This window comes from Lates calcarifer, linkage group LG1 (assembly GCF_001640805.2).
Source record: "Lates calcarifer isolate ASB-BC8 linkage group LG1, TLL_Latcal_v3, whole genome shotgun sequence".
Taxonomy (NCBI): Eukaryota; Metazoa; Chordata; class Actinopteri; family Centropomidae; genus Lates; species Lates calcarifer.
In genome coordinates, this window is record NC_066833.1 from 4,546,454 (window position 1) to 4,565,129 (window position 18,676).

General features: G+C 41.7%; 1 protein-coding gene across 2 annotated transcripts in view; it reads left to right on the top strand.

The window, feature by feature from the left end:
* The first annotated feature begins 5,425 nt into the window (after positions 1–5,425).
* Positions 5,426–18,676, top strand: part of tbx15 (T-box transcription factor 15) — a 35,579-nt gene continuing 22,328 nt past the window's right edge. Inside the window, exons 1-3 of one of the 2 annotated variants that reach the window (XM_018667025.2) lie at positions 5,426–6,033; positions 12,846–13,053; positions 16,293–16,394. In XM_018667025.2, the coding sequence (XP_018522541.1) occupies positions 12,962–13,053; positions 16,293–16,394 (194 nt within the window). In that variant the 5' untranslated portion in view covers positions 5,426–6,033; positions 12,846–12,961. Of the gene's footprint in view, positions 6,346–12,845; positions 13,054–16,292; positions 16,395–18,676 lie in introns of both variants that reach the window. The other variant, XM_018667024.2, reaches the window with a different exon arrangement.

Genomic DNA, 18,676 nt, shown 5'->3' on the forward strand with positions numbered 1-18,676 from the left:
TTAGAATCATTGGTAATAATATTCACGAAATCTGATCTTCACACAAAATGTTACTCCTGTAACGAAGAGGAAAAACAAAACTAACTGAGGTCCAGTATAATCAGATTCTTTATCACTCGCTCCTTTTATACAGCGCAGTATGTCATTGTATATTGTCGGCAAAACCAGTCAACATCAGGGCTGGACTGGGAATCTAACATCAGTCCCGCAACAGACTGTGTATACTGTTACTGTTTACTGTTCAGTGATACATATTTACAGTCTTTTCCAATTAAACACAACACCTCTGCCATAAATTCTACCTTTGTGTTGAGTTTTTATTGACGCTCAGAAATGTGTAAAATCAATTCTATTGTTATCACTGGGCTCATAGTTAAAAGGTGATGTTGGACTGGACTACATTATATTTAGAGGGTTTTCCATTTAGAAACGTGAGCGACAAAATATTAGAGACACCTCTACATGTAATCCAGTCTGTTACACCACCATCATTAACTTTGACGTCAGTGCTAGTCAAAGAAACTTTTTACTACTACACACAAAGGCTGCTTAAAAACATTGGTGTAAATATTATATAGAATTTTCATGCACTTCTGTGGTGCTGGTGCTTTGTGCCGGAGCATCGTGCACAACACTGCAGTGAAAACCATTAATACAGTACGGCCTCAATAACTTGAGTGCTTATCCCATCTGTTGATTTTCAGCTCTGCTGCAGGGACCACAACAAAGATCCATCATCACACCTCACGAGGAGTCGCAGTGTCAGAGACTTGAACTCAGAGGTAAAGATTTGAACCTGAGCACTTGTACTGAGGTGGTGGACAGGTGTGTGATGGGCTCAGTCACCCGGAGTTCTTCTTTTGTCATTTTACTGTTTTGTCTTTTTGGCTGCTGGGGAAAAATAAATGTGCCTACATGTTTTGTTTTCTGTTTATTTGCAACTCGGCTGTTTTTTCATCTTGAGACACAAATAACATCTCTTTATTAAAACACTTCCATTCCACAGTAACTTTTTAATCTAATTTTAACACTTTGCTGTAGCAATGCACCATAAGCAGTGACTTAAACACAATTCATGTCATTCATTTATTCTTTTTAGTCCTCAGATTTCTTCCCTTATTCCCCTCTTTCTTCCATTCCTCCCATCTACCCTTCCCTTCCATTTCTTCCTTGTCATTTTTCTTTATTTGTTTTGTGGTTCTTTCTCCAGTTTATTTCTTTGTGTCTTTTTCTTCAACTCTTGATTTTTTCTCATCCCTGATTCTTTGATTCTCTCTTGCCTTCTCTTCTTTCCCAGATTTTTTTAATACAGTTTCTCTTCCTTCTTCCCCCTCTCGTTATTATTCCTTTCTTCATTGTACCCTCTCCCGCTCTCCCTACAGCTCATCCTCTTTCTCCACAATTTTAACTTTCAGCTCTCTGCCATGTTTTCTCTAATTGAAAATGCATCTCTCTGGTCTTATAATATTCCTGCAGGGACTCACACCATAACCTGCACACACACACACACACACACACACACACTATGGAGCTGGACTGCGTTGCGGTTTTTCCATCCTGGTGTTTACCTGGGAACAGAGCGTATCCTCGCTCGGTTTATTTCCCTTTGCTCCTTTTTTTCTGTTGGCACAGGCAGCTGACAGAATATAAATAAAAATATATAGACTACAAATACACAGAGCACGGGGCTGTAAATCACGGCGACCTGTTAGGACTGCGCAGCGTTACGACAAATACAAGTCTCTGTGTTAAAGTGAGACAGCAGTGATACCGGTGCGGTGTAATAAGTAGTCTGTTTTAATATGAAAGCGACACCGTAACTGAACCGTTTTACGCACGGGAGTAAAAACTTTAATAGAGTCGTAATAAATGTGACTTTTAAAAAAAGAAATAGTGGTAAATGGAAATGGTGTCACATGGAAACAGCTCCAGTCCGGGCAGAGAGAAAAATAAATATAAAATTGAGACATTTTTACTGATGTTGAAGTAAGACTGGGCCCATACAGTGAGCAGAGGAGGAAACCAGTTAAACCTAAAGCCTCTTAATCTGCGGACATCACAGCCAGGTTACCCGTCTGTGCAGAGCACACTGAAGTTTGATAAGAATTAAACACGTCGTATTTTAGTGTTAATATGGCGGGAACATGATGACCTATACAGTGTGTGTGCAGGATAGGGTCAGGGGGTTACAGTTGTCTTATCTCACTTCCTGCGGTTTGTGGCTTTAATATTTCCATGATAATCCGCAGTATTCCCGAGGGACTTCATGTGGGATCTTTGTCGTTTTATTAAAGGATCATTGTGGCTTTTTGTTTAGTTTAAAGCACTAGAAGCAAAAAATAAAAATGAAAAAAATTTAAAAATCATTTATTTATCTGGGTTTTTAGTTTTGTGTCACAGCATTAGAATATAATGTTTCCCCGTACGGACTGTGGCTGCATATTATATGCACATATATTTTTTAATTTTATAATTACATCTGTACAACATCCGTTTGGAATTTATTGTTGTATTGGACTTCACGAAGCAAAAGAAATACGGCGTTTTTTTAGACTGTCTTCTTATAGGCCATTTTATGTTTTATTCCTCTCTTCACATGAGGCTGGTCTGTAGAGCCGAAACTACTTTTTAAAATAGAAAGTTTAATGAATTGTTCAAAAAAAAAAAAAAAAAAAAAATTGTGATCCGAATATTTACCTCCTTCCTTGATGTTTTTTTTTTTTTGTCTTGTTCCCTTTTTAAGTGTCTTTGTATCATGTTGTTTAATGTCTTTGCACACATGTGAGGCTTAAAAGGGTCAACTCTGACCTCTCGGTTGTTATCATCACAGTGACACAGTCTCTCATTAAATGCACAATTTAATAGCCACAACAACATCGTAGACGAACCGGCTGCAGCTGATTTACTGTTTTCCTCAGGTGAATTTAGCGTCTTTGCGCACAGGTTCCCAACACTGAGCAGATCTGCACATCCTCAGCTTCTCTGTGTCTGCGGCTCCTGGAGTTGCTCTCCACTCTATATTTAGCGTTCAGTCCTGTGTGGAGGGACTCGAAGTCACTGGCCCCGGGGCGGATGGTGCTGAAACAGTCTCGAGAGCTGCGCTGTCACTTTGGATGCTTTACTGCGCGCTGCGTGCTTTTTCCTCCGCCGGGGTCAGACGGGGTCACAAGCTTTCTTTAACTGATTGAATATTAACGGCACGTTTGAGCGTTTCCACCCACCGTCCACGTGTCTGTCTTGTAGAATGAGGTCAAAACACAAAGGGGATTTCGGGTTTATGAGCCTGTGTTCATGTGGAAGGAGTCTGAGGAGTCTTTAGTTTGCTCAAATATTGTAAAAACCAAACAAAACCGGCAAAACAGCACGTTACACGAGTCCTAATGTAAAATTATGCCAGAGGAATTCAGAAAATGTTTGAGGGAGAATATTTGAAGGAAATGAACCTTATAAAAATCTTCCATAAAAACCACTGGAGTTAGGTTATCTGATTTGGTTCACACGGGAATCAAACGTTCAGATTTGGCGCTCATGTTTTAGTTTTGGATGACTGAGATGCCATCGGGGCTATAATTGGGATCTAAATAGCAAACACTTGGTTTTAGTTTTTACTGCTGTTGTTTAACGAGTTTTCTCCCACAGGGATTTCACACCCCCCTGCCATAGACGCACGAGCGCGCGCGCGCGCGCGCCAAATGTTTACTTGTTTACTTTGCCATAACTTTACGCACAAGCGTTTACGCGTCAGAAAGCTTTGAAGCTGGAAACGCAACAAGAATCGACGACTTAAAGTTGTGTAAATTCTAATCAAAATCATATTCGTATAATTTAAATCTCATCATTCCTTCATCATTCTCTGATTGGCTGCTCAATAATTAGTTTTAAGGTCAAATTAATTAGTCAGCGCGCGCATTATTTTTATGCAGCGTCAGAAATGCTGATAACATCTACAGCGTCCATCTCTGTGCGGTATAATGTTAGTTTACGTTCACCTGGAGCTGCAGCTACTGAAAAGTCAGTTCAGTATGTAATGAATAATTATGATTTCCCTTGTGACCCAAACGCTTTTAGTTTTTCTCGAAGGTGCCAGTAAAATATTCCGACAGTATTTCCACTGTTTTCTCCTTTTAACACTTATTTATAATTTTCTCAGCTTTCTCTTAATTTGTTACAATGTTCTTAACTTTATTCTACAGTTGAATCATGATCCAAGGGTGCACTTTAATATTCTCTTTAAGGTGATATTTGCGCAGCGGTGACCTTTGGAAAAGCTTCCTCGTCAGGAGCCGCAGGTTGACTTCAGGCCTCTTCAGCCGCCTCTCCTCTCATGGATCTTTTTTTTTTTTTTTTTCCTCGGCGTGATCTTTTCGTTTTGCCTCCGACAGGAAATGTGTGACATATTTTTTCCCTCCGCGGTAGAAAGTGATCAACCTCTCTCTCGTCTGGCCTGTGCGAGCATCAGGCCCGCAGAACCGTCACATGCAGCTCAGAGCAAAGTCTCAGCGGAGTGTTTGTGTTTTTAAAAAGTGAGATTTCACCATTTTAAAACGATCAACTTTTACGAGTTTGACCAAAAGCTGCTGCAACAACACGACCTGCTTTTATTGGCATTGTTTTTATTCTTATTTTATTATTATCACTATTCCATTCAAATAAATAGAAGCAGTACGTAGTAGTCTGCCATAATAGCCTGTATATTTATTTACAGTCTTCTTTGCATCAGACAAAAATCACAAGGTTTAATTTGTTTTTCAAAAACAGAATTAAAAGCAAAAAATAATTTTCTGATTTGTGAACAGTTACAATGATTATTATTTAATCGAATAAGTGATTCGTCATTTAAGATTATTTTGCGCCACTGTTGGTTTGATCAGTGGCGGGGATTTGGCTGTAATATGTCAGAGTACATATTATACATACAGTAGTAAATGAAACAGTAGTAAACAGTTAAATATTTCATAGAATTACCAGATGGCAGACTGTGAGTGGAATCCTCAATTTAAAGGAGGAAATCATTGTATGAACTCCAATCATCTGACGCCAGTTTACTGCCCATAATATCGGAATATTTCTTTATTACAGACCTGCAGATCGTCTGGAATAAGCGCTCCACGAGCCGAGCTGAGTCTCACCGTTTCACTCGCTAATCTTCTCGTTCCTTTTTTGTGTCTGAGCACGCAGCTCTGAGATCAGCCCACCTGTCCCGCCGCAGCTCTCCTCAGCTGTCGGGTGACACAATGAAGCTGTAATGTGACTTTTCCTGCAGTCCCTGGTAATGATGGAGTCAGCGGCTCACACATACTTGGTGAGAAGACTGAATATTAAAATGACTTTGGGATGTTCGCCGTGAGCCGTGTGTGTGTGTGTGTGTGTGTGTGTGTGAGAGAGAGAGAGAGAGGGGCCTCGCGTCGGGCCTCAGCCGACGGTCCCCAAACCTGCACGACTTATCAACCTTCAGAGATCTGAAGCCGCAGGATCTTGGTGTCAGAGAGGAGGCAGCGGGACTCATCAGTTATCAAACTCAAACTGACACAACTTTATTATTGAATATTTTTTACAGGGTAGTCTGCAGGTATAGGAACAACGAGGGGAGAAAAGATAATAAGCTGATGTGTTTTTCCATTTAGGCAAAATGATGGAGTCAGTTGATGAGGCTGCTGCACTCCGGATGACGGTTCCTCTTCCAGGACGCGCGTCTCCCTCCGCCGCCATTGGACGGAACACTTTGTCTCGCTGTCTTTTCTCACTTCTCATTGGACGCGCGGGTTTGACAGGGAGCAAGAGGGCCGCCCTCTGCAGCCTGGAAAAAACACTCCTCCAGAAGTGAGTATCAATCAGAGTAGAAGTTAGGGGGGGACAGAAAGAGAAAAAGAAAGACGCGGAGTGGAAGGACCGAAAGACGCGCAAAGCGGCAGACCGCATCAAAACTATCAATCCTCCCGGACTTGATCTCACGCGCAGCCAGGATGACACAGTCTGCCCTCAAAAGTTTGATGCGGCGTTTGTAGTCACAGTTGGGATTACTTTGGACACTTGGTGAGTTTGCGCCTCGCTGTAAACACTGACGTGTGCATTTTTTATTGTTTTGCTTCACTGCGTTGGACTGACGGGAGTGGGTTTTTCGCCGCGTCCCTCCCCCCCTTCGGGTGGATTTGAGAGAAATGAGTGAGAGGAGGCGATCTGCCGCAGCTCTGAGCTCTAGAGCCCACGCTTTTTCCGTGGAAGCCCTGATCGGCTCCAACAAGAAGAGGAAGCTCCGAGGCTGGGAGGAGAAGGAACTGGAGTTGTCCATGGAGAGCCTCGCCACGGACGGAGAGGACCCGGCTCACTGTCTGGATATGGACCCGGGTCAGTGCTGCAGACATGCACCACACCGCTCAAATGTCCGGATCTCCGTTATATCACTGCAGCGCAAAGCAAAAAAAAAAAAAAAAAAAAAAAAAAAAAAAAAAAAAACACGAGCCCCGAGTCAAAACATGGCTCCACTTTCAGTGACCCAACCCAAGACAGGGCATGTAGCTGTAAGCTCCACGGTCTCCATGTGAACGTGGAGACCTTCGCTTTAAACCAGGCGAGAGATTGTGCTCGGTGATTCCGCTGTGCTGCAGCAGAGGAGAGAGGTGAACCGTTGTAGATGTAGCTTAGAAACCTGATGGGTGCAGGCCTGCAGAGAGTCAGTCATGCTGGTCCGTACTGTCAGGAACATGACACACACTATGCGTCAGGAAAATCCTTCATATGAGTTCACTCATATCAGCAACTAATCAAACAATTAAAACAGCTTTAAACAGGTTTTAGGACTCAACATATGGCGAAGTGATTAGATGTGTCTTTATGTCATGGCGGGTTGGCTTGTCCAGGTTTTGACTCCGGACTGGTGGATCACACTGTGTGATGTAAGTGACATCAAAATACTTTAATGAGTCAAAGCGTCGTGTTGTGTTGCTGTTTGCGTTCAGTATAAATCTGGCTGCAGGCCTGCAGGGAGGCCCGGGCTTGTTGCACGGCTGCACTGACACGAAGTAAATGACCTAATGCGTTTCATTCTCAAAGAGAAATAAACTTCAGACGGTTTGAATTATACAGTCCGCTGCTAAGGAATAACCCCCCGGCTCCCGTGAAAAATTGCAATTACCTGTGCAGTAAAAGCGTCCGTTTTGCGCCACACGCAGATCATCCAGGTGTGAGAGCGCTCAGATAACTCCTGAGGTAAAAATACAGACCTGATTATTTGTAGAAAACGTGTAATCAGTTTAAAGATGTATTATAAGAAATTAAATCATCCAACCACCGGGGAAAATAGGAATAAATTATACACTGCAATAGTGGAAACGTGTAACAAAAAATCATATGAAATAATAATTATGATAAAATAAAATTTACCAGAGAAACAAGGCGGGATAAAGAGGATTTTAAAACTGAAGTGCAGCAAAAGAAATGAGCGGTTGTGAAAGATAAAGATAAAAATATTTTGTTGTATAAGTAGAGTTCTTTTGAAATGTTTCTTTATAACAAACACAACAGTTTTGAAAACTCGTAATTTTTACTCATTTTTTATGAGAAGATGAATTTATATTTTTTGTTTTTTTTTTTATTTTTTATTTCACGGCCCATTTGCATCAACTTGAACAGTGATTGGCTTTTTAACGTATAAGCTCCAGTCTTACTCTGTTTTGTGAATTAATTAATTACAGGTGTAATGAAATATTCAGACTGCTGCTCTGTCATCTTGATCTACTCAGTTTTCAGGGTTTGGAGATGAACTGATACACACGCTGATAAAGCTGCTGCGCCGCTGAGGAGTCACTTGAAGCGGCTTTTAACCTCGACCTTCGGCCTTTAGCTTCGTTTTTAAACTGACAGATGCAGAGATTCGCGTCCCGCGTGAGTCACAGCTAAAAATTCATTTTGTTTGAGAATTCGAGATAATTCAGTACAGACAGTGTAGCAGGACAGTGTTTAAGTTTTAGATTAGGTGAAAATGAATTATCTTCGTGAGGCTTATGGATCCAAAAGAGGCCCGCTCTCAATGACCGGATATTTAATTTAGCTTGAAATACACAAATCACATTATCTAACATGCACATCACAGCTCATTCAGTCTTTGTAGAAATGTAGAGAAGGGCAGAGATGAAGCTTTCCCTCTGCGTGTTGCTCACACAGTCTCAGGCCGAGGCTGAGTCCCGCTGCCTGCTGCAGCCTGACCTCCGGGGCGCAGCGCTTTAACGCACGGCTCCTCTCCGGCCTGAATCCGCCGTCAGTGACTGAAAAGCAAAACTAAAGACTGAAATCACCGGGAAGGAGGATTTGAGGAGGTGGGGGATGTCTTGTCCTGTGATCTCTCATGGGAACTTTGTTGTTGCTGCTGATATTTAAGTGTGCTGCATGTCTGCGCTGTGGTTAAATGAGGGAGGTGAAATTAAACGCTGATTACACTGCTGCCGTTTGTGTGTGTTTTAAAAGGTCAAAGACAATCGACCAAAATGAAACTATTGACATCATTAAACGGCCTGAACAGATTTTTCTAATATTTTTTGATTCTGTGAGGATTTTTTTTTTCTGTTAATCTTGTTCCGGGTAATTTCAGGATTTGCGACTGAATGAATAACCCAGTTCCCGGTCCTCACCCCCTCCTCCCCTCACCCCCTCTGGTCCCACTCATTAGCAGGCGGGTTCCTGGCAGGTTCAGCGGGTCCTGCTCGGGTCCTAAAGCCTCCGCTTTGGCGCGTCGAGCGGCGGTGACCGAGAACAGCGAGTCTCTGTGGTCAGATTATGTGGTTTAGAGGAATCCTTAACGGAGTGATTTTATTTTTACTCAACTCCAGGCGAGGCTGGAAGCCGGCTGGTCGTATAACACGTTTATTAGCCTCAGAGACAAGGGCAGGACTGAGAAATGCACAAGCTCTGACACAGGCTCGCATTTAACAGTCTGCTCAACAGTTCACTTAGCACAGAAAAGGTCGTTTTGTTAGACCTCACAAAACTACTACAACCACATCTCCATAATATCGACCCTTTAATACAACAATTAACAAGTTAAACTACATCTAGTATAACTTAATATTTATAATACCATTTATCAAAGGCCTGACCCAAACTATGCGCTTTAGACTTCTCGCTTTTACGCACAAATTACGCACGGAACTAACTCACTACAAACACCTGACCTTTCACTTGGCATCAGCAAATTAAAATCTCTCAGATTTACTGCATAATGATACACTAATACCAAACCCTGCTCCTTCCTTTCAGTGTTTGTCTAAAGAGGAATTTCTCAGGCTGATAAAGAGATGTGTGTGTGATTGAACTTTTTTACTGCCTCCTTCGTGCCTGAGTCTCCATCAGTGAGGAAACAGGTGCTCTCACTGTGTGGATTGGGTTACTCTGTGATTTCATGGTTGGCTGATTGCTACTGTCCACTTCAGAAATCTGCTGCAGCTTTATTAAATGTGTCAGCTTCATAAAGGATCATTTCAGTGTAACTACTGAATTAACTGCAACTACAGTGTGCAATATCCCCCTTGAATTTACCCTGAAGAATGTATAAGGAATGGGACAGAAAATATAAAACAGTATCTCATTCAGTAAACTGAATGAGATAATAAATAAGAGATAAGATAAGAATGAGAATCAGAGATCAGAGATACTGTAAAAAAAATTATTGCTGCGCCACTGATGGGAATATTGCAGATGATCTGAATTATTTTTATCCAAGTTTCCCAAAATTTCAGCCTGACACATTTAATATGTCTGGAAACTGTTGTGTTCAAAAAAAGTTTTTTGTGGGTTTGAACAGTGCCGGTCTGTGCAGAATGTTTGGAAAGATGGAAATACAACCAGATTTAAGAGGTTAACGAGACGCCGCGAAAGAAAATAAAATATTCTAAATCAACTGTAGAATTCCTACCTAAAAACAATGTCAGACTAATCATAAAGACGATTCTCATCCATCTGTCAACATCTATCTGCAGCTTTAAGCACTGCTTCAGCATTATTAAATGTCTCCCTAAGGGGCATCTAATGTAGAAATAAATAATTATTAATTTAGAAATAAAAAGTGTATATTGCTCCCCAATGAAAAATAGTTAGAGCTTAAAAGAAATAGAACTTTAATTAAAATTTCTCCATCACAGGTTTAACACAGCCATAAACATATACATCTACTGTCTGGACTTTATTAATAGCAGCTCCTCTTCATGTAATATTCACATTAAATGTGTATGTGCATTAGATGAATATTGACTGAGGCTGATGTGAGTGTGGTCGCATGTCAACTGTGACACAGAGGACAATGTGATGCACAGCAATGACTTGATTAAATTCAGACCAATTAGTGGCCTGCTATGGATGTTAGCCTCATTTTAATGAGGCCTGGCATGAGCTGATTGGGAGCCCTGAACCGCAAGATATAGGCCCCAAGAGTGTGTGTGTGTGTGTGTGTGTGTGTGTGTGTGTGTGTGTGTCCTACTGTGTGTGTGCATGCGTATGTCTTTGTGTGAAGCTAACCACAGCAGATGTCAGAGCAGTGTTCTGCTGAGTGGGCAAATTTTTGATCATCAATAAATGTCAGTTTTTATTCATTCAGCTTAAAACCCAACTGAAGTTTTCTCTTCACTTCAACTCAAACAAACTCTGATGCAGGAAAAGTACTGTCCTGTGTTTCCAGTTTTGCCATTTTATTCTCTGTGTTTGAACTTTGGCAATGAACTGGCTTCAGGCCTGATGTTTGACCCCATGAACACAGACCTGTGTGTGTGTGTGTGTGTGTGTGACTGGTGAGTGGAGGAGGACAGGTCCTTCAGGCTGATGACAGAGTGGCCAGGCAGAGTCAGCAGGCTCCTGCTTGCCTGGCGATTTCCCACCTCCGCATCTCGGAGGCGTTCCTGCCAAATTATCTCATTTTGCCGTCTGGAATGCGTCTGTTTTATTCTGAATGCCTCCGTTTCACACCCTGGTGTCCAGTCTTAGATGCTGACAGTAGATATGAGGTTGCTCAATGTAGCTTTTCAGGCTGTGTGTGTGTGTGTGTAAGTGTGTTGCAAATATTCAAGCACATTTCAGTTATGATGCCAGAAATATCACTTTTTAAAATATAGTGTCAAATGTTCTTCCTTCTTCCTGCAGACCAATGGCACATTTATCACCTTATTCATCTGGAGGAGGCTCATTTAGGCCTTTAAATGATCACTAACCATTCTAGTTTACAACACCAAGACTTTGTTTAAACCATCCATCTTGTCCCCCTCCTGTAACACCAGCAGTGTGTGTGTTCAGTATTGTTATAGAGAGTGAGGAGGCAGCTGACTGACTGATTGAGTGGCTGAGTGTGTATCTGCATGTGTGTGTGAACAGTTAAAAGGAGGAGATGGGCAGAGTAATCGTGTGTGACAGTCCTCACCGGCTGCAGTGACATTGGAAGGATCTCCCAAGAAGTTGATGGAAAGTGTCTCTCTGTCTCTCTCTCCTCCTCCTCCTCCTCCTCCTCCTCCTCCTCCTCCTCCTCCTCCCTCTGCTCTTCCTATCTGCATCCCTCCTCTCTCTGTGCTCTTGTTTCCAGCGAGGGGTTGGCTTGGCCCCTGTGCTGTGGCGGTTTTTTCGCCCGGGATGCTGTCCAGTCTCTCAGCAGCTCCGCATTTGCATAACCATATTTGTGTGCCCGTAGTCTGCCAAGTCAACCTCCTCGTGTCAGGGCCCTCAATAAATAATACATTATTAGATTCTTTTTTATATTTGGGTGGTGGTGTTGGAGTGGGGAGTGTACGATATTCAGCTATAAACTATTTCTGAGAAAACTGAAATGAGAGCTTGCATGTGGTGATCTTATGAGAGTTTTATCTGGGTGAATTGCAGCTCTGAGGCACTGAACATTAAAGATTTGACATCCCAGCTGGAAAAACTATGACATGTTTTGATATTTAACCCAAAAGGTTTCATTTTATTTTGAAATAACATCGCACATGTGTTAAATAACATTTAAAAGTCAGAGTCAAGAAATTCTGTATTTCTCTTTAGGTGGATTTTGATGTTTAAAAGTGTTATTATTAAGTGACAAGAAAAGTGGCTTGGATTCAGAATCCGGTCTAATTTATAATTTCCTGTTTTACTTAAAAGAAATACTTCACTTTAGGGTTTTTGAGATTAAATAATGCAGTGGAGATATCAGTGAAAATGTGTGTGGTGGACAAAATACAAAACCTTACACACTCAACACTCTTTACAAAGGTCACACAGGATTTTGGATGGTGTAGGATTGTCAGGTGTTCTTGTTATTTTGTCCCTGGTCTTCGGCAGCTGGGGCTGTCGGTTTAAAATACAGCGAATTAGGCGAATGCAAAGGAGGCTGAGGTCACCCTGGTTAGTATTTGGGAGTTAGAGGCTCAGACGGATGGAAACCTCTCCTGTAGGTCTGGATCTGTGTCAGGACGGAGGGAACGTTTTTATCTGCTCTAACATTGTAACTGTGTTGATGACTCTGAATGGTCAGTCTGTAAAACTCGGTCCAGAAGGAGCACTTGAGGGGAAACTTCATTTGCTGAACGTGTCCCATCGGAATCCTTCATTGTGTGGCCCAATTTAAAATTTAATATTTTCAACATCGCATTTCAAAGGCTTTACGCAGCATTTATTCTGCTTTTGACATCAGCCCAGCGCTCCATGACGAGCTGAGCCAGCGAGCCAAAAACTCGGCCGCTTCTCTCCAAGCTGCAGACGGCAGGTGATTTGGAGTCAGCGGAGAGAACCGCTGTACTTTCTCACCGTGCCAAGTTTCCTGCGTAAAGCCCTAAAAAACGTATTAATTCCACTGTTTCAGAGCTGCCTTCTCGTCATCTTCCTCATTTCCCCCTCAGACTCGGAGGCGAGTCCTGGCTCGGACGGAGAGGGTCTGGCCGAGAGGACGTCGTGCTCCTTTGGCTCACCCGCCGACCTGGCCCCCGGCCCCTGTGACCCGTCGCCCCCGGCCTCCATGGAGGAGATCCAGGTGGAGCTGCAGTGCGCAGACTTGTGGAAGCGCTTCCATGACATCGGCACGGAGATGATCATCACCAAGGCGGGCAGGTAGGTCTCTCTCTCTCTCTCTCTCTCTCTCTCTCTCTCTCTCTCTCTCTCACACGCATACACACACCCTCAGCTGCTGGATGCAAGCGTAGCCCAAGAGGTTTACGCGCAGCTCTGCCGTGGCCTCATGGCGCAGACAGACTGTACGTAAAAGGTGATTTGCGCAAGGTGATTTGTTTTTTCATTATTTGTCGAAAACGAACCGTCAGGCGTGTTTGTTATCAGTTGCGTTTTTAAGATTATTTCTCATGAGGTAAGATTATGTAAGATTAATATGTAAGACTAAATCAAGCTCAAGTCAGTCACACTGACGCACAGATTTAAAAATCTGCACACGCACGGACTCACAAACGTGCGCAAATGTGTCGTTTTTAAATAAACACACAGTTCAGTTAGGGCTACACACACACACACACCTCTGAGCTGTGTTTGGAGGGTGTTAATGTGTTGCACATGCAGGCCGCTCTGCTGCGTTCAGGCCTGCTCGACGCGGCAGGTTATTCCTCATGTCAGAGAATAAGGAGAGCTGGTTCTAATTAATCTCTCTAACATGTTCCGGGTTTCCTCGCTTCGCTCTCTCGGGTCCAAACAGTCCACACACACCCAGAGCAAGCGCAGAAGTTGACCCTACGGATCCTGCAGGAAGGACCTTTTCCACCCCGCAGCCTGATCCGCTCCCCGCGCGCGTCCCGGAACATCCCCCCCTGCTCTGTTCACCTCAAACGACATGACTGAATAATACTTCCACTTTAAGACAAAATTTCCTCCTTAACAAGCTGTTTATTGACATGTTTACAGCGTTTGTCAGTGAGGAAAGTTAATTCTTCACATTTCGAGCAAGTTTTGCTTAAATGAAAAATATTTATTGGATCAAGAGTTTCTCGATTATACTGTGACATTTTCCTCAGTGAACGAATGCTCTTTTTATGTTGTGGTTCCCGTTAAATACATGATGAATTTATTTGGTTTTTCTTTCAGTAGATTTCTTCCTTCAGAATGGTTCATTTCTACTTTGTACAGTAACGCACTTTAAATGAGGATTTTTTCCCCCATCACACACTGAAGCAGCAGGTCAGTTTTATCGGTATCTAAAAGTTTATTCATCAAAAATCCTTTTCAGACTAGCGGACAAAACTCAGCTTGGCGTCTGTGGATCTGAGGCTAAATAAAACAATCATTTAAAAAATGAAGAATTAATTGTGTATATATATTTTTAGTTTAGCAGAAGATAACAGAAAAACTGTGGTAAATTATATATTTTAGTCCAAATTATTAAACTTGTCATTTCGCTGTTTGCTTTTTTCCTCGCTGCTTTAAAAAGCTGCTTTCCAGCTTCTCCTCTGACTTCAGACTGAAACACGCTCTAATGTCGCCCTCCCCTGCTCGTTACAGACTGTACTCGGCCGTCTTTTTATGAATTGGGTTTAAATTGGTAATCAGCTCATAAATAGAGCGACAATCAGTTTGCGCTGAAGCAGAGTGAAGGCGGACGCGACCGTCGCCGTGTGTATTTCACGGACCTGCTCATAATAAGCCCATAAATCCAGAGGAGAAGGGAAAGCAAGAAAACAGCCCTCTTTTCTCATTAGGCAGGGGCCGGATTTACGACCTTAAAATGAAAAGGGAAAAATACGGCGTTTGAAGTGCAAAACGAGGAATTAAGCTGAAATGTCTCCTTCTCCATATACAGAGCGTTATTTAATATAGCCGCCGTTTTTTCCCTTTTATTTTATCGTGAAGTTTGAGCCTCGAGCTTCAGTCTGCAGCATCGAAACGGGACGAGCTGGCCGCTCAAAAAAAAATATTTAAGGCTAAAAATACATTTCTGCTTATTTATACATGAACCAAATTTCCAATTTGAATGTTTCATGGTAAAATAATAGCAGAATAAACGCCAATTACTGGACTGCAAAGGTCAGAGGTCACAGTGGCATGACAATATGGAACAAGAAATTCACTCTGCTAAAATGGTGGTAATTGTAGAAATGCTCAAGGACCGAAAATGAACTGGGAAGACTTCACACTTTATGAATTATCCCATTATTATATATTTTCTAAACTAAAGGAGTAACATCAGAAATCAGATAAAAGCTCTGATTGAGGATAATGATGTTGAAAAAGCACTTGAAATAATTGTGATTTTTTTTGATTTTATAAAATAAATGTGAGCATTATGTTTCCTCAAAATGCTGAATCCTGATTGGCCAAAAGCTGCATCTCCTCTAATTCAAAAGTGGTAAATGTGAGATGTTCCACCTTAAGATCTGCAAACTGACCTGAAGCAAGTGGAGGTGCACCTAAAAATAAACACTGACAAAGAACAGATTATTAACAATGTCTTAAAATACATTTACAAAATACAGGCATTTCTTGCATTTCTTTAATGACCAGTCTAAAAATGTGTCTGTCTGATGGGTGCCTGCTGTCTGATGTGTTTACTCAGTGCTGCACAAACAACACTGTTTACATGAGATGGGAGGGTGAAAGCTGAGGACACGTCATCTCTCCTCTTCACACTCATAAAAGCCTGACAGAGCGAAGAAAGATTTCTGCTCAATTTTCTGCATGAATGCAGCTGATTTCAAAGAGAAAGCCACAGTTTTGTCATTTACATGTTGATTCAGTGTTAGGATTATGTAACAGCCTTGTGCAGCTTGCATGCTGCTTTCTTTTGGGATTTAGTGCCTTTAAATCACTGATCTGCTATAAAAAAGACCTATTCACTATGGATGTATTTTCAATTCCTTTAAAACTGTACACATCTGAATAATGCAGGAGGCACAGGCCAGTTTGTTTCCATCTAAAAATAAGTGGGACTGTGCACCAACTACAATACTGTACACTTTTTCCCTGCCTCTCAGATCAGTGAGTTGGAGAAATAACATATTTGTTGCAGCTTTGAACTGTTTTCCTTTACTAGTGTATTTCTCAGAATATTTGTGTTCGTTATTATCAAAACCAGTATTGTGACAACGAGGGAAACACTTGTAATAATCTCACAAAGTTTCAGTAGATTTCTACCTCAGGTTTCTCCCTGACCACAGCTGCAGAAAACCATCATGAAATGAAATAAATGAATTAAACATTTGTGGGTCAATCTGCCATGTAACAGCTGACAGCAGCTGACAGGGTTCATCAGTCTGGTCTCAGTGGTCATGGTAAATTTTCTTGTTATTTTTTGGAGTGTACACCATCAGATTTTTCAAAACTGTGCCTTTTCTCCCTTTTGTCCTCATCAGGAGGATGTTTCCTGCCATGCGGGTAAAGATTGCAGGTCTGGACCCTCATCAGCAGTATTACATCGCCATGGACATTGTGCCTGTGGACAACAAGAGATACAGGTACCTTCTTCACTCACAAATATATGAATGGAAGCGAATGACTGTAACACATCAGACTTCAGCTGCAGTCAGTGTCATCCAGAACAGAGGCTCCTCTCTGAACAGAAAACAGTGCTGACCTGACATTAAGTTTAATTGTCTTTGCACACTTTATTTATGTTCCTTTCCATTTTACTCACCCTCCAAATGCAGAACTATATCCCAGACTTTCTCTACCAAACTGCTGTTAAACTAGAAATGATTTCATTCTTTTGGGTTTCAGTGGGGGGATTTAATGTCCTATGATGGTCTAAACGCTGCTTCAGATGCTTTTCAGCCACAACAAGAATTAAGCTGCGGCCAAAACGCTGAGTAATTGTATTTTTTTTGCAGGCGTGAAAAAATGTTAGACATACAGATGCTGCACACCAGCACAGCTTTCGGCCACTTCAGTCTGAAAATAGCAGTATGGGTCTTCAGGATTCCGTTTAATAAATGCACAGCTGTACACAATAAGCACATGCACGGTCATATCTGCATGTGCAAATGCATGAGCGAGCCTAGCTGCAGCTGGACACAAAACAGTTTTTTCCTGGATGATTCTCAAATGTCAGAGCGAGCATAAACATTTTGACCCAGTTGGATTGTTCTCATCTTTGTGCCATTTCTCATGTTAGACTCGTACGTAACAGGATTTGGACTGAACAAAGATATTCCAGCCTTTTTTCATTTTTCAGATTTCTCACAACTGCTGCAAGACCGTTGTGTTTTTCTCGGCAACGCACAGAGAGCAGTTACTCCCGTCATTTGCATCCGTGAAGTGAAGCGAAAGTGATTAAAGTGTGCATGCACTGGAAGAAAGCTTGTATATGATGGATCTCTCTGGATATGCAATAAGACTGATATCCTGGCCCATGGTACCGGTCCCTTAAGTCAGAGCCAGAGAGAGGAGATTGAAATGTATTCATCATCCCACTGGCCGAGCAGCAGAGCCAGAGGCTGCCTGCAAATAGGATAACTCTCAACATTCAGGTCTAATGACGGAAACCAGAAAAAATGAGGTTGAGATGGAAAGGAAATCTGCGATGCTGCACGTATACCTGCTGCTGACCATGGTAGATTTACAGGGTTACGGCCTCTTGTCAGGTGTTGAATGAGGAATGAGGAAGTGAGATGCAGGTAATGTGAAAAAGGTATGGGTTTACCTGTGCATTCAGTGGCTTGTGGGGGTTTATAGATGCGGATACAGGTACAGGCTGTCACTGTGTGTGATGAAGTAATGATGTGGTGAATAATCCAGAGTCTGCCTTGTTTTATTTAAAATAGTTTTACCAGTAAAGGCTTCCAAAAGCGGATGCTTCTGTTATTTGTACCAAAGCTGCCAGTGGTCAGTTTTTTGTGCTGGAATTGAATTTGAAAAAACAAAAAACAGTCAGAAACAGCGTTTACACAGTCATGGGATAGTGAGGGAAACACATGAACCTCATTTAGCAAAGGTGGGAACTATTAACAATGAATCCCATGAAAATATCAAAGCCAATAATGTGTCAGTCTGTGTACCAACTTCCTCACCTGAAATTTCCTTGAATAGCTGAGCACTGTAGCTTTTAGCCAACAGGAGTATGCAGTGTATTTGTTAGGGACTATTTTCACCTGCGGATTAATACACATTTGGTGTTCTGTTGAGTATTTAGGCACCATAGCAGTCTATGTGGGGGTAATTAGAAAAAAAAAAAAAACTACAGTGCCCAGGTTCATCATAATGAGGAAACGATGCAGGAAATGTGTCACCCAATCCATTGGTGTGGCTCGTTGATCGTGATTTGATAGTTTTGGTCAGTGGTTATAGGATGCGTGGTAATGAAGCTAAGCTAAACTCTTATTTTCCTGAACCCTTATATTTTAAAATATATTTAAATGAAATCCTTTTAACTTATATCATCCAAAACATCGTGGTAGTGTCTTGATGTAAAACATGTACTGTAGCATTTTTTTTTCATTGTGATAATTTCACTCTGAGGAGTTTTTGTGCTGACTGTCGTTTAATGGTGAGGATGTGTTAACAGCTCTTTAAGGCTATTATGATTCCATGGAGGACATGTAAAACCTTTGAGAGAAGGATAAATTTGCTCATTATCTAAAATGTGAAATTCAAATAGATAACAGTATCCAGCAGTGAAGCTCAATAACACCTGGTCTGTCAAAAAAAAAACAACAAAAAAACAACAACAAAAAAACATATGTATCCTAAAAATATTGAAAATAATTCCCACAATGAGAAGACATGTAGGCACATGTCTTTA